Genomic DNA, 24,317 nt, shown 5'->3' on the forward strand with positions numbered 1-24,317 from the left:
GCCCGGGGAGCTCCTGGCCGCCGCGACACCTTTCCCTGCGTGAGCCGCCCCGTCCCCGCACCCCGGCATATGGGGAGCCCGCGGGCCCCTGCGCCTATAGGAGCTGATAAGGCACGAGTTTTCAGCAATATTTACAGCACCGCTTTTAATACGCACCAGATGGTTCGCGACGAGGCTGCCCCAGCCAGCGAGCTCCTCGGTTTTTACTCAGCAGCATTTTGTTACAATTATACTCCATGCTGAGATCAATTTTATTGGTGACCTATTTTTTTTTTTTTTCCATATTTGCAGCATTTTATGTGAAATCACCACCAACAACCCCCCTTCCTCCTCGGCGGCCCCTTGGCACAGGGGCAGGGCTGGGAGAAGCAGGAGCATCTCTCCTCATTCCCAGTAATGAGACGCTCCTGCCCGTGTGTGTATACATGTGTCCGCGGATAAATAATACATATGCGTATTTATTCATTATATTTGATCAATAACGCTCCTATTTGTTAAACCTCAATTGAGTGCGCTCTCCTGCCTGATAACAAACATCACAGGGCGATAAATATTGCATACGCTTAATTATTATGCCAATGCACTACGCCTCGCTCCTCTTAAGTACTCAAGCCCCTCGTAAAAACTCCTCGCAAACACGAACGTCTCTCGCAGATATTTCGCTGCGGAGAGGGAAAAACCCAGCCCCTTGAAGTCTCTGGGAATTCTTAAACATTGACAGGAGGAAACTGTGGCTAATACATTCCTGCGAGCTATAACGCTCTGCTGCTAAGGAGAGAGAGAGAGCAAGAGAGCAATCCTTGCCTAGAAAACATCCCAGGGCTTTTAATCCAGTGCCCGGGATGTGTTAGCACGCCGTGCAGGAAAGCTACAGCCAGGATCGCGTTTTTCTCGTGGAGTTTTGCGATACCCCCCCCTTTTTTTTCCTTTTTTTTTTTTTTTTAAATGTACAGCAGAGAGCCTGGTTTCGGCATGGCTGTGTAAATAGCCAATTTACTCCTCTGCAGGTGTGTTCTCCCTACACAAACGCTTTCCCCACTTTTATAGGAACTCTTAAATTTTCTTTCTTTTTTTTTTTTTTTTTTTTTGCCTCTCCTGCTAGAATCACAGATGTTTATTTTATTGATATAACCTATACCTTGGTTATGCCGAGAATAATATGCCTCAACTAACAGTCATTTAGCAAATAATAGAGGCGCTCTGGATGCTTTCCAATGTTACACATGTACTTGGTCATAAAATGATATGTGAAAAAAATTAACATCTGCTTTCCTAAAATAAAGTGTTGCAAGTAGCTTTTTATGAATGCTTCCCTCATTTTAAAAAGAAATATGTAGAGATAAACTGGCATCCATATGTATAGCATATTTATAATGGTTTTAGGATTTGAAGGTAGCTATTCATTGCATAAGCCATTTAGAACTGACGTTTTAAAAGCTACTTAACCTCAGACATCCTTGAATCTTAAAGAAGGATTCCCAACGATATTATTTAAAGAGGAATTTGCTGTAATTTAATTGCATATCAAGGCGGAACTGTGCGCAGGCATGGCCCCGGATGCTGTGTTTAATAGCGCTCGAACTCTGATTTTATTTACCTGCGTCCTCAACACACGTCCTGCCCTCTTCCCTTCCGACCAGACGCCCGGGAGGTGCGATCCAGCTCCCTCCTCGTTCTCCTGCCTCCGATCCCACCTTTGTCCCGGGGACGGAGGCGACGCTTCCCGGCGCTGCGCACACCCGGGCTATTTCACCGAGCTTTGTCCTTTTGTTTGGGGGGGGTAGGGGGGGGATCGGGATCTACAGCCACCCGTGTCTTTTTACCATTTCTGCAATAAAAAGGCCGGGCTCTTTCCCGCAGGAGCAGCCGGAACGTTTTGGTTTTTTGTTTTGTTTTGTTTTGTTTTTTTGCAGATGTTTTCTGTGCCCAAAAAGACCCCCGCAGGCTTCCCCCCAGAAAGGGGCTCCGAGATGCTCCCCCCGCCTTGCCCAGACAGAACCCAGATGCCAAAACCTACAGAGTCTGGGGGGGGGGGGACATCCCTCACCCCCCCATCAGGAGACACCCAGCCGGGTCTGACCCGCGCAGGGAGATGCGGGGGGGAACACACGCATCCCCGAGGCTGAGCCCGCGTGGGGTCAAGGCGTGATGGGGGGGGACACACCGAATCCCAGCCCCACCTTACGGCCCCCCAAGACGTAGGGTATCCGGGGGACCCTCCTCACTGCCCCCCAAAGCCTGGGGCCTACCTTGTCCTGTCTCACGAAACAGGGGTGGCAGGGGACGTGGGGAGCTGCCCCCCCCTCCCGCCCCCGGGCGTCCCTGTGCCCCCCAGTGTCTCTGTGCGCGGGGGGCAGAGCCGGCCGGCCTGCCCCGTGGTTGTGGGGAGAGAGGTTAAGAGAACGGCCCCTTTCTGAGTGACAGGGTGCTTTTTTTCTTCCTTTTTTTCCCTCTCTCTCTTTTTTTCCCCCCTTTTCTTTTTTTTTTTTTTTTCTTTTTCCCCCAAAGGCCGACCAGAAAAACGCTGCTAACACGGGCAGGGGAATTTCCAGAGCTCCGCAGAGACCCCCTGCTATTTGCTTTGGTGAGGTAGTTTGTTTTCTCTGCCACCAAGGCTCGTCCAAGGAAATGCGGGCTTGGGGGACAGCAGGGAAAAGTCATGTACAATTTCTGGAGAGGAAAAAAAAAACAAACCACCCCAAACTCCTCATAACCCTGCCTGGGTTGGTAAAAATCATTAAAATATGTTAAGTGACATGAAGTTTGGATTTATGTGGACGCACCGGACAGAAAGTGGACAGAGCCAGCGGGGAGAGTCACGCTTTAAGACAGGGGGTCTTTATTTAAAGATGGTGTATTTATGGGGAAAGAAAGGGAATATCTTACAAAGCTCTCACTATACCCCCGATAACAAAACCTGTCACATCTTTACTTCTTGCTAGAAAAGAGCGAATGTCCTCATTTGAACATCTCTAAAGTGATTATTAGATGCCTCTCTGAGAAACCAGTTTCTGAGACCGAGCCCGGAACACACACACAAAAAAAAAAAAAAAAAAAAAAAGGGAAGAAAAAAAAAGGAGAGAGAGATTTGTTCACACTGTGTCCATCTCTTATTTTACCTTCTCAATACCGCTGGAGTATCCCTTTGGCCGCACTCTCGCTGAAGGACCTTTCGTTAGTACGAACAAGCCTTGCTTTAAAATAAAAGATTTGTACCAAGAGTGGAAAAAAAGAGGGAAGATTAAGAAATCCAGCTCACACTAAGAAAAAAATTAAAAATTATTATTTTTGCCCCCCCCTTCGAGGATGTGAGAACTTTTTTTTTTTTTTCCACCAGAGTGTGGAATGAAGGACACAAAGACAGTATATCAGTGAAAAGAAGAAAGTGGCCTTTTAATGAGAACTAAAGAAAACCAAAATGTAGATGAAGTGTACCGTAAAAGCTGCTTCAAAGTACAGTCTAATTCCCCTGAGTGCAGCCATCAGATAGATTTGGTAATTGGGAGTTTACTGCGCAGAGGTGAGGCAGCATGGTATGGATAACCCTGTATTTCTTCCCTTCAATAATTATAGATACGTTTCACGGACTGTCTTTGCACAGAGGCATGAGATACTAGAGACCTTTTACTCCTGCAAATGAAGGAAGAGCCGCTCATCACCATAACAAAATAATAATAATAATAGTAAAAGAAAAAAGTACAAACCCACCCTACCTGCATGCTCCAAGTTAAAATGATTCCCCCCTTTTTTAATTGTGATCCTGGCTGCGAATGGACTCTAGCAGGGGCGATAACAGCATCAAGTCGCTGCTGCTACCTTTATTGGTGTTTGCTTCTCTGCCTGGCTTTCATTTTGTGTGTATTTTCTGACCTTCGCTTTTGCTGTACCACAAAAACTCCTCACAAGCAGCAGAGCGATAAATCCAACCAAAAATAAGACAGATTTCCTCATCGATGTGTAATAAAGTTAAAGGACATTGTTTTGTCAGACAAGCGCTAAGTAGAAAATAAATCTTTGGGTCTGGGGAAACAAAACGGAGTGCTGCTGGCATGTGTGTAAATTTACTTTTAAAAGCAATAAATCAATGTTAAATTAAACAGCTGGGCTCCCTATCTCGGAGGAGGTTTCAGGTTTAAGCGAACCTGGGCGGCGAGGTGCAGCAGGACACGGACTCGGGTGGGACCCCCCGGCCGCCCCCGCGACGGCCGCTCGGCCCCGGGAGCTGCTGCCGGACGGGGAGAGGGACGAGGGTTTCGCGGGGGGGGACCCCGGGAGCTGCCCCCCCCCCTCCCCCGCCTCGGCCCGGCCCGGCCCGCTGTGAGGGTTGCCCGCCGAGCCCCCTCGCCCGCCCTGCGCCAGGGCTGGATATCGCGACCTGCCGAAAGAGCCCGATGCTGTGATTATCCGTCTGCGAATGTCCCCGTTTCTGCACCGCCGGGCAGAGGGGCATGGCACGCAGGCGGCCGCCGCACAGAGGGAAAGGAACCTGCGCTTCTTCGGGGGTCAGTCCCCATTTTCGGGGCGCTGAGGAGGGAGTGCGGGGGGAGCTGGGTGCACGTGGGCCACGGGACCCCCGGCGTTCCCCGCCCCATCTCGTCTGCGGTCTCTTTCCTCAGATGCTGAAAGAGGTGGGGAGGGAGAGGGTGAAGGGAGGAAAGGGGAAAGGGGAAAAGGAGGGGAGACAGGGGAAGAAGAGAGAGAGGAAAAGAGAAGGAGGGGAAGAGAGAAGAAAGGAAAGAAGGAAAGAGGGAAGGAAAGAGAGAAAGAGAAAAGAGAGAAAGAGAGGAAGAGAGAGAGAGAAAGAGAGGAAGAGAGAAAGAAAGCCAGAAAGAGAGAAAGCGAGAAAGCGAGAAAGAGAGAAAGAAAGAAAGAAAGAGAGAAAGAAAGAGAGAAAGAGAGAAAGAGAAAAGAGAGAAAGAGAGGAAGAGAGGAAGAGAGAGAGGAAGAGAGAAAGAGAGAAAGAGAGAAAGAAAGAGAGAAAGAGAGAGAAAGAGAGAGAGAAAGACAAAGAGAGAAAGAAAGAGAGAAAGAAAGAAAGAAAGAGAGAAAGAAAGAAAGAGAAAGAAAGAGAGAAAGAGAGAAAGAAAGAGAGAAAGAGAGAAAGAAAGAGAGAAAGAAAGAAAGAGAGAAAGAAAGAAAGAGAGAAAGAGAGAAAGAAAGAGAGAAAGAGAGAAAGAGAGAGAAAGAGAGAAAGAGAGAAAGAGAGAGAGAAAGAAAGAAAGAAAGAAAGAAAGAAAGAAAGAAAGAAAGAGAGAAAGAGAGAAAGAGAGAAAGAAAGAAAGAAAGAAAGAAAGAGAGAAAGAAAGAAAGAAAGAAAGAAAGAAAGAAAGAAAGAAAGAAAGAAAGAAAGAAAGAAAGAAAGAAAGAAAGAAAGAAAGAAAGAAAGAAAGAAAGAAAGAAAGAAAGAAAGAAAGAAAGAAAGAAAGAAAGAAAGAAAGAAAGAAAGAAAGAAAGAAAGAAAGAAAGAAAGAGACCTGCAGTAACATTTTAGCACGCTGATGTAGACACAACATGAATCAATAAGTTATTAACACCCCCAAACAACAAAAACAATATCGCAGAAGAGAAAACGGCGTGGTTTTCTGTTAGGAAATACCTGTACGTGATTGAAAATTTCGAAAATAACCAAGTAAAAATTTTTTTTTGCCAATAAAGATATTTTAATACACAGGCGTGCATTGGTTTTTGCCATTTTCTTCCCAGCACCCGGGGCGACGGATGGGGCGAAGGGTCGGCGGTGGCTCCTCCGCATCCAGGAGCCCCTCGGATGCGCTTCGGGACCCGCTCCCCGCCGGCCTGCCGCCGCCTTGGTTGGGTTGTGTGGAAATAACGCGAAGACGACGCAGAAGCAATTTTTTTTCTCTTTTCTTTTTTTTTTTTTTTTTTTTTTTTTTTTTGTCCCTGGGATCCCTACAAGTCTCAGAAATAAAAGGTGACCCTTGACGGGACGAGAGCCGCAGCGGTCATTTAATACACCCTGCCTTTGTCTTGCTCTCTTTGAGAGGAGGATCTAAATACCCAGCAAAGTTTGTTCGCCTGTTTGTTTGTTTGTAGATAAGGGCATTTTCAGTTTCTAAGTTTCACCCAAGGCACTGCTGCTGCTATCAGGTAGCATTTAAAAGCAGCCTATTTGGTTCCCCCTTGGTGCCTTGACAAATCGCCTTGGCTCTTCGGGCGCACTCGCCCCGCACCCCCGATCGCGCCATGATAACACCCAGAAGAGGTTTTATTTTCTGTATTTCACATTTTTCCTGGCAGGCAGGAGCTGGGATGGCGAGTCCTGGAGGTGAACAGCCCGGTGGGCGCCGCTCGCCCCCTTCTTCCCCCCCCGCCCCCGCCCCGGCCCCCAGATCCGCATGTCGCGGAGCGTGGTCGCACAGAATTAATTAAAAAAAAAAAAAAAAAGAAGATGGAGAAATAGATTATCCTAATAAACAGAAGAACAAACGAAGGACAAAGAGCGAAGCGGCCCCTTCGGAAGCCGAGCGGGGCTTCCCCCCGCGCCTCCCCCGGGCCCCGGCGGCTGCCGCTGGCCCTTCCGCACCCGCGGCCCGCTCCGCGCCCGCGCCACCGCGCCGCTTCCCGCCGCGGGGGCTAGATGGCGCTCGGCCACGCGGGACCGGCCGCGCCGCCGGCCCACGCCGCCGCGGACAGCACCGCGCCCGCGCAGCCCTCCGCGGAAAGACCCGCGGGGCGCAAGCGGGGCGGGAAGGAGGTGGGGGGGGAGACGGGCAGCGCCGCTGGGGGGGGGGGGTTGCCCTCGTGTGAATGGGGGTGGTGGTGTGGTCCTGCACTCCCACGCGTGTCCTGAAGCACGCAGTGAGGCCCCTCAGGCCTGCCCGGCCCCCGCCCCAGCGCGCAGACCCGCGGAGATTTGCCGCGGGTGCGGTGGGAAAGGCTCCTGGGGTCTCGTTCCAAGCAGGAATATCAACACGTCAGCCTCCGTGTCACTCCGTCATTAACCCATCAAAACAATTATGATGCATTCAAAGTGCAAGTGCCATAAAATCAAACGCGGGCCTTTGATCTTTTCAGGGCTGTGAGGCATTCTGTGTATTTTTTTTTATTTTTTTTTTTCTCCAAGGCGAGTGTCAATACCCGAGGTAAAGATTGATAACGCTAAATCGCGGGGAGGGTGTTCTCCAAATTCACCCCTCGCCCTGTTCGGGCTCCAATTACAATCCTCCTATTTAGAGGCTGCACGTCCGTTTTGTGCAGAAGAAATTACCTTCTTGCAGGACAGACATTCAAAAAGTTGTTGTAGGAGATAAAACCAGCAGAGAGCGAATTCGGCTTTAGACCGTGGGTCTGCGGCATGCTCACCGCTAGCGCTGTCCCTGTCGTTATTACTGTTATTAATTGAACTGGGAGGCTGCTATCATTTGCATCGTTCCAGCGATACCTTGAGGAAAGTGGCCTATGGGATGGGGAAAAGTAATAGTAAACAGTGAATCACCAGACGCTGCCTCGCAGACAAGGCGGGATGGGGATGATGCTGAATTGCTCATTTGAACTCATTTTCTCAGAAACGTGGCAGCTCCTTTCTCAGTGGGATGAATCCGAAGGAGTTTGAGTGGCCTGATTGGTAAACTTTATTAGGGATTTTGGATCGGATTATTCGGATTTGGTGCCGTGGGATCTTTGTGGAGTCTCTCCCTCTCTCAATAGGTGTTAGGCTGTAACTAGGAGGCGCTGAAAACCTAAGGCGGAAAATTTACAACTTGATCAGCTCCAAACCACACACACCAAAAAAAAAAAAAAAAAATCTGCTACTGTTGCAAACATATGTTACGGATTAAGTTAAGCAAATGGCTCTAGTTTTGCAAGGTTGAAAGCTGATAATGAAAACTTACATGCTAAAGAGTTTGGCTTTTGTTCTAACTCCAGTTACTTCGACGCTAACAAATCCGCTAACACACCTTGCCGGGAAATAAAATAAATTAAAAAAAAAAACCAAAAAAAACCCCCCCAAAAAAACCCAAACCAACAAAACTGCATCTCGCTGGGAAGGGAGTCAGGACAATTGCCCTGCTGCCGGAGCTGTGCCTGCCCTGAGCTTTGAATTTCTCACCAGCTAATCTCGGCCAGGTATTCGTTTCAGGGAAGAAATAAGAGAGGGCTCGGTGCTTTCGCTGTTGCCAGCCCCCGCGGCCGGGGCTGAGCGAGGCTTGTCGCGGGGTGTCAAGCCGGAGAGGTCAGCACCCCGTTTCCCGAAGGACTGCCAACACCTTAGGAGTTTGGATTTGTTTTCCTTTCCCCTTTCCCTCTTTTCTCCGCAGCGCAAAACCCTCACGGCAGCGTGAGTGAGCGCTCCCTTCGCTGAGCAAGACCGGGAGGAAGGCTGCGTCCCAAGCTCCCCTCTGGAGTTTGGCCCCTCTTCTTGTCCCCCCAGCCCCCTTGTCCCCCCAGCCGAGGTCCCCGCTACTTTCCCCGAGCATCGCCGCTCGCTCCGGCGGCGCCGCATGTCGCGACACCGGCGACAGGACAAAACCCCGCCCGAAGTCAGGGCTGGTCCCCCCGAAGCCGCAGTGGTGGGGCCGACGGGAGACAGGATGGAGGATGGGTGAGCGGGCAGAGGGATGGGGAGTAGGACAACTCCCCCCTCCACGCGGAACCGGGAACGCGCAGGGGCTTTCCTCCCCCCGAGCGGGCAGCGTGAATGTGACATTGACAAATGGCCGAAAGACAGGAAAAGTCATTTCAAACGACTTTGAAGGGTTACAGGAAGAGAGGACGAGGAGAGCGCAGAGGAGGTCTCGGGACTCCTGCTCGGACTGGGGAAGATTTGTTTCTTTCTTTCCAAAGAGAAGGGAGGGGGGAAAGTCTCCAAAAAGGGAAATAAAATACATTTGCTCTATTCGAACGGGAAACTTTCTCTGCTCCCCAGGCGGAGGGGAGCCCAGAGGGGAGAAAATGCTTTTGAACGACCTTTTCCTTCCCGCAGAGCGCGGCCGAGCGCTGCCAAGCGCGCAGAGATCCGCGTGAGAGCGGGGCCGCGGTCACGGCCGCGCACGGCGGCGGGGGACGCGGGGGGACGCGGAGAGGGCGGCCGGTGCCGCCGGCTCCACCGGCGTGGGGTGAGAGGCAGAGCCGCAGCCGGTGCTGGGAAAGGAGACGGAGTTATTTAATTCTATAAAAAAAAATTAATAAATCCGACCCCACGAAACCCCCAAACCGCTCAAAACAACAGAAAACGCAACTAAATCTGTGCAGTCGGGGTCAAAATCCACAAAGTTGTGGCGGATCCTAACGAAACTCCAGCGCTTGCGTTTGCTCGCAAAGCGCTCGGAGAGCCCACGGCTCGCTGGAGTTATGGGGGTCCTTTTCTCCTCGGCCATGGTAAAGGCGCAAAGTGGAAGCCAGCTCTCCCTCCATTTACCCTTAAAATAAAAAATAATAAAATTAAAAAAAAAATAAAAAAGAAAAAGACAAAGAGAAAAAAAAGGAAGGAAAAGAAATTGAAAGGAAAAATAAACCATTCTTGGTGAATATTCAACGCTTCAAAATATTTAAGCCTTCGGTTTCGTGTGCGTGTGACGAAGCCTTTGATGCGGGCGTCTTCCTCCGTGGCGAAGTCGCTGGGCGAAGCCCCCCGCGCTGTGGGGAGCCGGGGTGGGGGGCACAGCCAAAACGCCCCGCAGTCTCCCGCACGGCGGGGGTCGCACCACAGGTACCCCCGCTGCCTCCGCCGCGGCTCCCGGCCCCCGGGGAGCAGCCGGGCGACAGCCCGCACCCTCCGCCGAGGTCTGGGGGTGGTGGTGGGTTGAGTCAGTCCGGGGGGAGCAGGGGGTTACCCCAGGGAAGCCCACAAACCACAAGTAGGGGGGACATGATCAGCCGGGCGGCCCCGGGCCAGCCGCGGCGGCGGGACTGGGTGGCCGGGGGGCACGGAGCAAACGGATTCCTGGCCCCCGGCCCTTCCAGCCGGCCACCGGGTGGGAAGGTGGCCCGGAGGGGTGCCCCAAGCCGCGTGGGCCCCACGGCGACCCTCTCCAGGGGCAGTGCCCGCACCCCGGTGGGTTGCGCTGGGGTCGGGGCAGAGGCGTTCGGCGTCTCCCCGCAGCGGGGCGGGGGGTCTTGCGCACGGGGACTGGGCCCCGTCGGGGCCGGGGGGAGCTGACCCAGCTCTGACACCCCCGGGGGAGCTCTGACAGCCCCCTGTTCGCGGGAGGCGAGCTGCACCAGGCGGTACGCACGGAGAAATCAACTTTTTTCCTCTTTTTTTTTTTTTTTTTTTTCTTTTTTCTTCTCTCCCCATTCTCTTCTTCCCCTGCCTGGCCGCAGCGGGCGGTCCCCACACTCCTGGAAGGTGACCATCGGGGACGAGCGGTGCCTGGAGCGGGGGTGCATCGTGTGTGTCCCCCCACACCCCGGGGTGGGGCGGCGGGGGGGCACAGGGACCCGGCGGCGGCGGCGACGGCGGCGGCGCTGTCCATGGTGCTGGGCCCGCCCCGAGCGCCGCTGGGCCCCGCCGCCCCCGAGGAGGGGAGGGAGGGGGGGGCAAGAGGGAGGGGGGGTCCCAGAGCCCCTGGGAAGGACGGCATCCCGCCCGGTGGTCCCTGTCCCCACCGGGAACGGTCTCCTGGCTTTGATCCCCACCGCCGAGTTCAGGGCGTGGGGGATCCCACGGGAAACGCGGCCCCCGTGTAGTTCTGGGGACAACCACCACTCCCCCCCCCACGCCGAAGAGAGGATGCACGCTAAGTTGGCAGAAACTACAAAGGAAATCATTAATAATCCACATAACCATAATAATAAAAAACATCTGAAGTGTACCTAGAGAGGTGCGTGTAGGGGAGATTCTCTCCCCCCCCAGCCAGCTCCCGGCCCAAGAATGAATCAAAGGCTGGATCTTAATTGAATTAGCGAAGAAACTCGGCGGGAGCGAAGGTGGAAGGGGACGGAGAAGCAGGGAAAAACTGGCGAAAGCCGCCGGCAAACTGGCAGCGCCCGGCTTGCCGCTCGCTGAGAGCCGCCAGATCAATATTTGCGAGTTCGGCGCAATGTTAGCGGCTTTCTCCGCAAAAAGCGGGCGATCAGGACCGGGCACAGTATTGGGGAGGACGTTATTTTTGTACCAGCGTGTTGCGGGGACACACGGAGGACCCTTCGCATCAAGGGCTTTGCTATAGAAAACAAAAAATCTCGTCTGTTGGCGGGTCAAGCTCAGAAAGAGAAGGCGTGAAACGGTCCCGGGAGGAGGGGAGATGCGCGGGAGGGTTATTTATCTAATTGTGTCGGAGATAGCAGCTTTAAAGAAGGAGTTTGAAGGCAGAAGTCTGGAGACAGACCTTTGCCAGGCATTAGGGGATTAGGTAGGGCGTGAGTAAAGAGAAATGGAAACGACAAAAGGAGACGACCCAGGCCTTTCCTCAGAGGGGTCAGCTCTCTCCTGCGCCGCATTTAGTGGGAAATAAGTGATGCTATTGTCTCCGCCGGGATAAACCAGCCTGCAGAACCGTCCCCCGGAAACATTCATATTTACTTGACCCCGGCTGAGGGGTGCGGGGAGCGTGGGGGGGGGTATTTAAGTCCCTCGTTTCATCCCAGGGGATGCCTGGGAGCGGGGTCTCCCCGCGGGTCTCCTCTCCGGGTCTCCCCGGGACCCCGCGGTGGCAGCCAGACCAGGGCGGCGGAGACACTCTTGTCTCCCAGCGCTATTTTTCTTTCCCACTCGTGTTCCACCTTGCTCCCCGCACGGCGCGGGGGCGGCGGGAGGCTGGCGCCTGCCGGGAGCCGGCGTTTGGAAATCACTCAGGAGTCAAAACTTCCCCACGTAACTCCCGCAGGCGCGGCGGGTGCCAGTCTGTGCTGGATACCCACATCCCTCGGGGAAAGGCTTCTCGGGTCGATGTTAATGAAGGAAAAAAACCAAACCAAACCAAAACACTAAAAGCGATAGTGTAGGAGAAAGGCTTCTCTCCCCCCCCGACTCGCAACCCACGCAGTGCCGTCCTTCCAAGGCGCTGCTCTGCCCGCCACGGGGTCAGGGGACCATCGCCGCCTATTTCACTTGAAAAAAAAAAAAAAAAAAGCCCCTTTATAAAAAAGTTCCTCCTTCCCCAGAGCTGAGGGGGACCCAAGCGCAAAGGCTGCAAACCGCGGGGGGCTTCCGCCCAGCAAGAGACCGGAGAAACCTTCGGGTTTCTGGGCAAAGTTAAACCTGGGTGGTGGCATGTCCCCCAGGACCTGCATCTCACCTACACGTCTGAGAGGTCCTCCCGAAGTCTACGTGAACACTGTTTATTATTTTATTTTATTTTATTATTTTATTTTAAATCCACTCAAAGCAAGGGCTCAACATTTCCAGCAGTCCGGGTGCGGACGGAGGAGGAGGAGGGGGATCTTCATCGCTGGTCCGTTCCCATCGCCAGGTCTCTTCCTCCTCATAACAAGGCGTTTTGATGGGAAGGGAAACTTGGAGTGTGTGTGTCATAACTGGAGCGTGCGGTTATTGTGCAACTGATGGACCAGAACAAATTCTGCATCTCGGGAGATGGTTTTCTTCTTATTTATGCCCAATATCTATATCTTTATACAGAGGGATGGGGGGAGCGCCCAACAGAAAGAATAAAACTGCTCTCGTAACGGGTGAAATGAAACCCACTGGTCACTGCGGGCTTGATGAGAGAGGGGGCGATTGTTTGCATTTTTCGCATTTGGCCACCTTTTTTTTTTTTTTTTTTTTTTGCCACGATTTAAATGACAGTACTTAGGACGGCGAAATTTAGAGATGCAGTAAAGCTGCTTGTCTGAATCCACTTTGAAGTAATAATGCTAGTGGGTCTGAAATCCAGATCTACGAGCTAATCTCTAGTTTTGCCTTCAAACGGAATTCAGTTACAAAGAGCTTGGAAAGATTTTGCATCTATTCAAGAGGCACAAAATCTTTAATTTTCTGAGGAGCAAAAACTCCCCAAGAAACTTCATATAGCTCCTTAGGTTTTGCTTAGCATACGTGATAAAACATTGATTGTCGCAGTTTGGTGACCCATGAAATTTGGGGGTTAGTTTTCTCTTCAGACCAGAGCATATAATTATGCAAATAAAGAGCTGTCACTGATCTAGTGAAATACTCACAAACACATGCAATCCAAAATGGAACAGAAAAGTGAAAATTTGTGGTATTATGATCGTACAATGATAAATGACATCTCCTTCCAAGTTTCCCGAGAAGTACATTTTTCACACTTTGTCGAGTACGTCAACATAATGCGGGCAACACACACACACGCACACACGCACACACACACACACACGCACGCACACACGCACACACGCACACGTCCCTGCGAGATCCAGATACCCACGAATGTGTGCACAGACACACACACGCATCCCTCAACTCTGTAAGATGCAGCTCTACCCGGGTGTACGATGGATGTACACATTCTTGGCAGGTTATTTTTGGTTTGGCTGACTGGAGGACGGTGCAATATGTGGCTCCACGCAGTTTTATAGATGTGACACTTTTCATTTGTACTTCTGAATGAAATTCCTATGGGGTGGGGGTGGGGGGAGGAAAACACACAACAATTAGTGGTGTTTCTCGGGGACAGAGGAAAAATGCGCGTTCCCATGAAAAGCAGCAGCATCTTTTGACTGAGTCCGGGAGAACCACACCGCGATGACTGCAACCAGCGCATACCCATGTATGCACAATGCAGATGAGAGATTTCTTCGCTTTTTTTTTTTCCCCTCTCTCTCTCTATTTTTTTTTTTTTCCACAGCCCTGTTGTGTTTGGGGGTCACCGGCTGTTTCCCTCGCCCAACAATTTTTCCTGCTGCCCGCTCTTGGCGAGGAAACACCACTCTCGTTGGCCCACCGCTCCAGCGGCGGCAATTTCTGCTCGCACACCGGTTTGCAAACCTTTTGGGCAGGCGGGCCATGAGCCTCCGGGTCATGAGGAGCGGGGGGATTCTCCTGCAGATCCTATGCCAGGGTCAGTTTTGTTGTTTTGGGTTTGGTTTTTTTTGGGGGGGTTGTTTTTCCCCCCCCCCTTTTTTTTTTTTTGGTCACTTTTGGACTCCCAGCCCCAAAGTTACCCACGGCACAGGCTGTCGCACGATGTCGGATGTCACGGAGCTTCCCCGTGATGGCACGGGAGGAGGCTGGTGTCAAGACACCACGGCGTGAGGGACCAGCGGCGTGCGTCCGCAAAAACACATCGATATCCCAAGGCATCGATTAAACCAGCACCCATCCCTCCCAGGTGTGTGCTCTAAGGGCTGACGCTGTTGTCACCTTTCCGTGCCACACGTGGAAAAAACCGTGTCCTCGCCGGGATGCTCCCACGCCTTCCTCCGCGACCCTTGGAGCGCTCCCCGCTTCCCGCAGCCCGCGCAGCCCCCGCGGGCGGGGATGCCGCCTCCCAGTGTCCCGCCCCCCCCCCAACCTTCTCCTCCGCCCGCACCCCTCAAAAAAAGGTCCTTCTCCGCGAGGAACCGGTCGAACCCCTCTCGCAGGGTGAATTTTTGTACTCCGTGTTTAGGGTTAGCTAAAAGGGAGAGGGGACGGCGCTGCCTTGCGCGACTTCCCGCGGAAGGGTTGGGGGAGGGACCCTGGCCGGTGGGGCTGGACACGCAGCCCACTCCGCGGCACGGAGGACCCCGGCCCCATCTACCCTCGCCCCCCCCCCCCCCTTCCCCCCAAGCAGTCCTGCGTGGGCCGGGTCCCGGGGGAGGGGAGCTCTCACCTTTCCCCCTCTCCCCAAACCAGGCCGGGGTCCTGTTTGCAAACAACACCCGCCCCCCGCCTCCCCCCACCCCCGGCGTGTTTTCCCAGGGCGGGGGGAGCTGCCGCTCCCCACCAGGGACCGCGGCTCCCGCGGAGCTGGGCGCGGGGGACACAAAGCGCGCAGGGAGGAAAGAAAAGAGCATCTTTATTTTTTGTTCAGCGCAAGCGGAGCAATGCCCGTGGCGAGGCCCCCCCCCGTGCTTTACAGCCCCCTACAGAAGCGGTAACGCCAGCCGGGCCAGGGGCACGGTAAAGAAAAAGCCTTAAAAAAAAAAAAAAAAAAAGGGCAATCATTACAGTAGAAATTTTTGTACATTACGTTTCTCAGAGACACTTGAAAAAATAGATCCGTTCCCGCGACATTTGGCACCCCGGAGACTCCACCTCGTGCGTCCCGTCCCCCCCCCTCCACCCTCTCCCGGAGCCCGGACGTCTCCCCCCCACAGCAACAGGTTGCTCTCCGGGAAGAAAAACCGCCGGGAGCGGATTTTGCGCTGTCCTCCGCGTAGGCACGGCCTGACCCCCACCCCCGCCCGGAGGCTGGCGGGGGGGAGGCGATGCTTGGAAAGGGAAGAGGTGGATGGAGCTGGGGGGGCGGCGGGGAAAGGAAACCCTGCCGCCCCTACGAGCAGGCAGGGATGGAGAGCCCCCCAACCGGAGGATTTCGCCCCAAACCCGGCCGTGCTTACCCCTGGCAGCCCCCCCACGGAGCGGGGTGCCCCGGCTACGGCATCACCTCGTTTTAACGCTCTCCCCCCCCGCATCCCCGGCCCCTAGCTGCGGGATGGGAAGCGTTACACGGCGGGGGTGGTGGGACGGGGGTCCCAAACCCGTGTGTTCGAGTGTTGCCTCCTCGGCACTAACGGCATCAGAGGCGAGGCGGGCACGGCCATTGAAGAAGAGATGACTTTAATTTCGCATCATCAACACTAAAGGAGCTTAATTAGCGCGCTCGCTCGCCGGGCACGCTATCAGGCACATCTTGTCGCTTATCAGACGTTTTAGCAGAGAAAAGCTGCCGACAGCGACGGTGGTGGCTACAGCCACATCCCCCACCCCCGCCCCACGCGTGGCGAGGGGGTCCCCATGCAGGGGGGGGGCTGCACCCCGCCGTCCCAGCGCCTGGGAAAGCGGCAATGAACCCGTGAGCTTAGGGAAAAAGGGGAATAACCACGGGATGGCAAGTCCTTACAAACCCGGCGTATGAAAACGGAAGCATCTTTCTTTGCATTTAAAAATAAACAGGAAAATGTGCAATGTGTCTCTCTTTTTTTTTTTTTTTTTTTTTTTGCTGTCATATTTCACAGTGTGATCCAGCCAGTTAGTGAATAGGCATTTTTTAAGTGGAGCTTTCAAAAGGAAGAGAAGATCTACAGATAATGCCATTGATCTGGCAGGAGGAGAAAATCTCTACAACAAAGGGGCTTTCCTGTAAATCTGGACCAAACTGCTTGGACCCTCCTACCAGCAGAAAAAGAGAGTCAAGAGTTGATCCCACTTGGTCCCAGAGAAAGAGAAGGCTGCTGGGTGTAAAATCACAGGCTGGTTAGCACTTCTGAGTTGGAGTGGTCTTTCAGAAAAGAGTACTTCTTGTTTTGTTCTGTCTCCAAATAGAAGGAAGCAGCAAAAAATCCTGCAGGCGATAGGACCACGACAAAGCTGTTAAATTCTGGCATCGCCTTGGTGCAGGGCTATGTCAGGGCAATTAGAGCTGCACCATGCTGCACTGTGCAGTACCACTGTCAGCCTTAATCTGCGCGCTGATGGGCAGCACGAAATCCAAGTTACAGCCCACAGGAAGCACAACCAGTGAACCCATATTGCTTTGACAGTTGCACTCATCTAGAAATAATGCAAAACGCTATTTAGATGTATACATCACGACCCTGTGCTCTAGGAAGAAAACAATCTAATGAGGGGCTGGGAGACTGCTTGCAGAAACAAGCAGCGAAGAGCTTGGTGGTGGTGTTGGTTTGGGTTTTTTTTTATGTTTTGTTCCCCCCCCCGCCCCTCCCCTTTTACAATTCTTCGTATTTTATCCTGTTGGAGCGCCGCGTTGGGGTTGGTTTCACCGAGCTGTTCTTTGCCTCCATCGCCTCGCTGAAGAACTTGAAAATGGATGGAAAACTCTTCCAGGAAGTCAGCTCATGGCGCTCTGTACCTGTGAAACACAAAGGTGACAGTCTGACTGGGGGCCGTTAACGCACCCGCTCCCAGGGGTGTTCATGCAGAACCTGGGGAAGACACGCAACCACCATCCCAGGGGGAGCCTGGGGGGGTCAGGGCTGCCCTGCTGCTGAGCTGGGGGGCAGCCGGGCAGGAACAACCCCCTCCCAAAACACACACACACACGCATGGGCAGCCAGAGCACAGAGCACAGACCCTGAATGTGTCTTGGGCCTGGGAAAGTGAGACCCCAAAGCACCCTGATAAGCAAAGCTTCGCTAAAGCACTTCACCTGCCCGGCCTACCTTGTGAAAAACGGTGTCTGCTTTTCAGAGCTGGTGAATGTTGTATTTCTTTTTCATTTTACATTGTTTTTAGCTGGCTATATGATTTTTAACCGAAAGAGAACACCCGATCTGAACCACAACTGATGCATCCCGAAGGCATCCTTCCTGCATCCCTTCCCAACACGCCCATACACAACATTGAAGGAGGAAAGTGTATCCTTCCTGCTTATCTCTTCCCCCTGCACTCAGATTCACCCTTATCTCTTTTTTTTTTTTTTGGTGGGCACAAGTGTCTCCTTCAGTGCGCTGCACGTTTGCTGTATTTAAACAAAAAAAAACCCAAACAAACCACCACAACTACCCCCAGAGCAGAACCAAGACGATGGAGAGAGGGAGCCAAGGGCTGTGAAGAGTTGGGACCTCTTCCTGGGTAACCCAGTTATGCGGAGATGCTGCCTGGAAGTCTCCAGATCCTGGGCCTCCGTTTGATACTTTAACATTGTTAATGATAATTCTTTAGTCTGTAATAGTAGGTCATTGCTATGGTTACTCTACAATGGTGCAACACTTCGCTTTCCCCTTCAGCTATTCGCTGAGACCCGGTAACCACATTTGTTGCCTAGCAACAGTTTTGTGACAGTATCACAATCTGGGGGTGACAACAATGAAGGACACAGTGGCCGTGTCCTGCCTGGCAGAGAGGGATGCCGCGTGGGGTGGACGATGGTCCCTGAGGGACGTGGGGCGGCCGACAGTCCCCGGGGATGCGGGGCAGCCGCCCTGGAGGGATGCTCTGGCACAGTGACGCCCGCACACCCAGCTTCACACCCTCACCAGGACCCTCACCCCCATGTACCCATCCTTGGCGCATCCTTGGTGGCTCCACACATGCTGTCCCCTCCAGAAAGTCTTTGATGGAGGCGTGACCCCTCACGTTGCCCTCCCCCGCTCCCTCAAAGGCAGCCATCAGACAAGCTCCTCCAAAAAAGCCCTCTGCAGAAAGACACCACTTCCCACACAAAGAGACGTTTCTGTACAAAGACGACCCACGTCACATGCACACACAGATTTCCCCCTCCTCTCCACGTCCGTTGTATGGAGATGATTCACGACACCTTACACAAATTTCCCAGGGGCACCTTTTACACAAACAGTTTCCATCTCAAAATTCACCTATCTTTGTGCAAACCCTCTTTGCTGGGAGGCAGCCCATCACGTCTTGCAGGTGGCTTTCAATGCAGACCACCTACCCCATCCTCTACAAGAGCCAACCCTAGCCATGCTTCCCAACACTTGTTCCCCATCTTGGGGTCATCCCATACGCAGAGGTGTCCCACCACAGCAGAAGGATAAAGCTCCCCTTCCAGCACAACCCACAGCCTTACAGACCCATCCCTCAGGTTACGGCATGGTTGGCCATGCTACGATTGCCCACTGCTACCATGCAATGACACCAGCAGAGATGTCACCTGCTGAAGCTGGTTTTATAGAGGGACAGGCTGTCCTAGCACACTTCAAGGACACTTCGGCACAGGGAGGTCTCCTCACACACCCGTACCATGGCGCATGGGAACATCACATTGAGGCCCAAGAGGCGAAACGTCATCCCATGTGGCTTTCTGGGTCCTACGAGGACACTTTCCACGCAAACATGTCTCTGTCACTCATGCCTGCCTGCATCCGTCTGCTTCTGTCTTGGTCGTATTCATCCTCATTAATATCCACTGGATTAAATTAGATGAAAATATAGGCAGCGAACATTATGCTGTTTTTTTCCCCCTGTTCTTTCTTTTTTTCTTTTTATCAACAACCTTCCTCCTCTGTGAAAGGGCCATCCAGAAACAAAAAATGACAAAACAATAAGTTTCTGAAGCCTCCCCGTCCCTTTCTCCGTGCTGCCTTCTCCCATGCACCCTCCTCACGTCCTCAAGAGAGATCAGGCTTACATTCACTGGTGTTACTGAAACTGATTAACCTACAGCTTTCCTGTAGCAACCCCTCTCAACCCACCCCTCTCAAAAAACAATTCAAGCTTTGAGTCTAGAGGGACTCAATGATTCAGCGGTCTAAAGCAATTTTAACACTCCCTATTTTCCCTTTCCTAGTAACAATCTTACTGACAGATGAACAATTTCCCTGGTGATAAAATCACTACAATGGCTATTTAGTTTCCAGGATTATGATGATTCTTTGCTTGATTAATATTGCAATAAGAAAAGCTTGCCAAGTATCTGCCTTGGCCCTTTATAGTCATTTAAAGGTCAAATTCTGTCCTTACACTCAGCTACTACTAAAGGGAGAGCCCTAAAAATTTAACACTGCGCAGACTGTGCATTTATGATTTATATACCAGAGGCTGGGAAAATTAGACAGAAGCAAGAGGAGTTATGTCCTAAGGGTGATGACAGATTTGGTCATAAGGTTTTCACCAGAGGAAAAACATCATTGACAACTGCAATCTCAGTTGCGTATTTAGTGGTAGACGAACCTCGTGTATTTAGTAGTAGACAAATCTAAATTAAATGCACGAGCAGCCACCTATTTTTTGATAGAAAGAATCATTTGGTGCGAGTTGGATAATAAGAGGCAGTTGTACTAAAGCCAAGGTCCTCTAAGTTATATATACCCTTAGCTCTCATTAATTTCAACGACTGTGATGATAAACTGCACAATTCAATATACCATATTAAGCGATGGTTGTCACACAACGTATAGTGATTTCAGACACTAATTCTTTGAAAAATCTTAGGAGCATGTTGCAATGAAAAGACATATAAAACTCGTTGAGTGTGGGAGACAGCTAGAACATCCTAAAATATGCCAAGGCTACAGTCTCAGAAGAAAAAAAATCAGCCCCCCCCCCCCCCCACCCCGGCTCACAGCCCCACAAAGGAAAATGCGATAAAAGCAGAGTGACCTCCCAGTCGCTAGTGCAGAAAGGGGCAGGGAGAACTGGATGTATATTTTAACATGTACAGAATGTCACTGGAAAGGAGCCCCAAAGAGAAGGTGGATCCAATAACGCGTGAGGTGAAACGAATAACGACTGTAAAACGGTGGACAAGTTTCAGAATCAATTTGCCCACCACCACAAAGAGGTATTGACAATTAGAAATGATGAAGACTTGCCAATACAGTTGTTGATACAAAAAAATAAAAATCAGGTGAGGGAATACTTGCGAAAATTTAATATACAAATCATCAGGTCTGGATGACATGCATCGGAGGGTCTTCAGGGAATCAGTTAATGAACTTGCTGAACTACTGGCAATTATTTCTGAGAATTCATGCACAATCAGGTAGGCACCAGAGGACTGGGGTGGGGGTGGGAAGAAAAACAATGCTAATTTGAGAAAAGGAGGATTAATTGAAACTACTGCATGTAAAATTTACCTTTGAATAGTCACAAAGTAAGAGATCAACGTTAAAAAAAATCACAAGCGCCTTTAGGGCAACAAGAGCCTTCGAACAGAACAGGCTTGGATTTGACAAGAACAGGTAAAAAACAAACTTGACCACTTTACTGAATCACAAAAATCAGCAGGCAAGAGATTTATCCACTGCCGTGTCTTTCTGCAGAGGTCAACCAGGCAACTCGGGGGCAGTGGGAACCTGGGGAATCACTGACAACCAAGTATGACCTTCACTGCTCTAACGGGCTGCGGTCGCCCTTACTTCTTGTTTGCAAATGAGTCGCTTCCCCCCAGCCGAGGAGACCTCACAACACTTGAGATTTAGGGTAATGCAGCTCCCAACCCTGTGGTGCCGTACCCGTGCTGGCTCCAACCACGTGCAGCAGGTCCACCAGCACCCACAGCGCAGGTGGCATCTCCGCAGGCGAGGTCATCTCATCTCAACTCATCTCACCACTGTTCCTCCTGCTTTGGGAGGACTCTGCCCCCTGCAACTAGCACCGCGAAGTCCGTAACAGCATCACGGTTCATCACGTTCACTACATTTCAGCTGAAGAAAGGCATAAATCTGCATCTACGCGATGACGGACAGTATCTCAGCCCATCTTGGAAACGGGCGCCAGTGCACTTCTTGGGAAGTGCCTAGAGCGCTCAAGAATGATATGGGGTTGAAAATGTACCTATGAAGTCCCAGAGGGATTGGTGTTAGGGCTCAAGTCTTTTAAACATGGTTATCAGTGATTTGAAAGAATAATGAGAGCGCTTATTAGTTAATTATATCAATTAGCAGGTGATATATCGAATAAGAGACAGAGCAAACGTAAGAAGGGGACAGAGAAATAACCATTAAAAAAAAGGGCAGCCTACCTGGGTAGGAAAAACAGAGAAGGGGAAAAGCAAAGATCGGAACTGGGGTCGGTGCCGGCAGGGGCGACCTGGCGAGCGATGCCAGTGGCCATGTGCGCCCAGGCGCGCAAAGGCGTTTTGGCCACCTCCCCTTTCCAGTCCCACTCGGGAAAACCGTCTCTTCTCCCAGGCAGGCCACCGAACTCCTCCGGCGGCGGAGGGAAGGATATCTGCAATCCCCATCCTTCCCTCTGGCACAGCGATTACTGGCTGCGTGGGACAAAGGTGGCCTCCTACGGCGCCTGCCCACTGCGCCAGACAAAAGCCTCCTCCCGCGGTGCTCAGAAGATGCTCAGCACAATGGTGGCCCCCCGCCGCGTTTACAAGATGTGTGGGACAAAGGTTTCCCATGCTGCGCTGGAGCCGGGAGAGATCTCCGTATGCCCCTCCGCGCCGGGATATTTTCTGCTGGGGAAAAAAAAGTTTTCCAGGTTGAAAAGTTTCTCCACAGACATTAGCCTGCAGGGCTTGACCTCGGGTCCGCTCCTCTCGTCTCGAAACAGCGCGGGCTTCAACATGAATTAAGGGTGCTCTGTGCCTCGGGGTTTAGGGTCTGGCTCAGCAGAGAGTTTTCCATCGATTTCAGCCAGAGCCGGCTCCGTTCCTCCTGCTCCCCGGTCACGGTCCACGTTTGCTTTGCAATCTCATCCCCAAACACTGGCAGCCGTTGCTTTAACATTTACGGTTTAAGCCACACCACCACAAGAGGCCCTAAGCCCCACCAAAACCTGGTTTGAATGGTTCAAAGGGTGAAACGCAGCCTTTTGCGGAGGAGGGCATTCGCACGAAGAGAAGCACTTTAAAACTTACTAAACCGACTAAACTTTATCGTTATTTTCATAACACTGAGAAGCAACACAGTTCATTCTTCCTTTACAAATAAATGAACAAATAAGCCAACCCCTTCTGACCTGGGAGCATGAGTGCGATACGCCTTTCAGAAAGGATTTTTCCTCTTGAAAGTTATGAATCAATGGAAATTTCTTTCTTTCTCACACTATCCATACACGCATGCATTAAAGTCTTCATATAAGACTCCAATTCTTAGGTATGTAATTCTGTAACTCTGTAGTAGCGTAATGATAAGCTCAAATATGCATTTATGTGTGAGAAAAAGATACGTCCTGCCTCTGCTGCACCCGTCTTTCTGGATGCTATTAAATGACTCCTGTATCACAGAGTTTTTTCTAAACAGGAATTTAACTTCTTTTTTTTTAACCATCAGACATTATCAAGAATGACAGAACTATTTTTAATTCATTTTAATTCATAAGGTTTCTCCATTTACAATTTCGGGATCCTATGGATCCACACAGGAAGGAATTATTGTGCCTGTTGCAACTACTTTACTCCGTTGATGTAAACCTCCAGGTTTCAACCCCCAAAACAGAAGAAGCTCTCAGAGCTTCATCAGTAAAGCTAAGGAAAAAAGAGATTAAAAAAAATACACCTTGCTTAAAATCACTAAATACTTCTGAGAGAAAGGATGAGAGCTTCAGGAAAAATTGGGAAGGAGTCCACCAGCTCAAGAGCTTTGAGAACCAACGACCTTAAGAGCTTCTATCGCAATGGTAAAGAAAGGTTAAAAGCTTAGGCGAAATTAAGAGACAAGCCATACACCAATTAATGACATGGAAGAAGAGATTTCTGAGGGGACATTAAAAAAACCCCAAACCAAGCCCCAAACCTTGGTGTGTTTAGTTTGGCTGAGAAGTAATAGTTTGTGGCGTCATGGGCATGATAATAATCTAAAACCAACGGCGTAGGGAAATGAATTCTTCAGAGGAGCCAAGAGGGAAGAACCAGAGAAATCTGAAGAAATGAAACACAGCTTCTAAGCTTGTAGGCTTAGACATGCAGTAAGCTGGTTTAGATGCAATATGCATCCAAGGAAAATTGTGGGAACCTTTGTGGCAATGCTAGAGAATAGACTACACAGACTAAAGATCTTTTATACTTGGTTATTACCTCCTGCGACACAGACCACTGTTTATTTTCGTTGGACACTTATTATCTCTAATATCTTTAGCTGGATGATGGAAACAGAGCAACAAGCATCCCGCCAACCCAGAACAAAGATTACCTCTGAACTCCAATACTTGTAATCAGCTTTCTTCCCACTCCTCGCTCGCAACACACAAACTACCCACGAGAAGCAAGTGGTTGAAAAAGGCAACAAAATACTTACAGAATTCCTCTTGCCCCACGAGCAACAGATGCAAAGATTCACGCAAAAGCTCAGCGCAAAGCAGGAGCAAGACAGGAGGCTAACACAGCCGTCGTTTTTCACCACTCTTCATTAACTATTAAGGGCCACCCCATGAGCCCAGGTCATTTGTTTGCTCCTCTGCGCGCTAACTGGCCGAACAAGTGAAACTTGTAAGGTCGTTCCCTCCTGAGCACAGGTGACCAAAAATCAGGTCATTTTTTGGGTCACCAAAAGTCAAGTCATTTTCTTTTGCATATATATGAAAATAGGAAAAAAAAAAGGAGATATCAAAGAGCTATAGAGCCTTCCCGGTAAGAACCAGGCAGTGCCCTGCATCCAGGACAGAAGTGCTGTTAACACCAATGGGAACAGTCACAGTAAAACAAATCGCACACAACTGCAATTTCAAGGGGTTCCTCCCTTAAAAAAAAAGGAAGAAATCACAAAGAGTTAAAAACGCAGGCTGATTAACTAGCTTTTCAAGAGACGGAAGAGTTACAGGATCTCGGGCTGGTCTGGTCTGAACTGCTGCTCTGGGGTGACCAGTCCTGGCAAGAAAATGTGTCCTTGGGTGCAAAATTTCACAAAAAAGTCTTTTG

The 24,317-nt window shown here is 51.1% G+C and overlaps 1 protein-coding gene across 6 annotated transcripts in view; it reads right to left on the minus strand.

Annotated features, from left to right (window-relative positions):
• Positions 1 to 14,865: 14,865 nt before the first annotated feature.
• Positions 14,866 to 24,317, minus strand: part of ARB2A (ARB2 cotranscriptional regulator A) — a 273,033-nt gene continuing 263,581 nt past the window's right edge. For 3 of the 6 annotated variants that reach the window (XM_074570302.1, XM_074570305.1, XM_074570304.1), the window contains exon 11: positions 14,866 to 16,898. In XM_074570302.1, the coding sequence (XP_074426403.1) occupies positions 16,756 to 16,898 (143 nt within the window). In that variant the 3' untranslated portion in view covers positions 14,866 to 16,755. The remainder of the gene's footprint in view (positions 16,899 to 24,317) is intronic. The other 3 variants (XM_074570306.1, XM_074570307.1, XM_074570308.1) reach the window with 1 other exon arrangement.

Source organism: Larus michahellis, chromosome Z, assembly GCF_964199755.1.
Source record: "Larus michahellis chromosome Z, bLarMic1.1, whole genome shotgun sequence".
Taxonomy (NCBI): Eukaryota; Metazoa; Chordata; class Aves; order Charadriiformes; family Laridae; genus Larus; species Larus michahellis.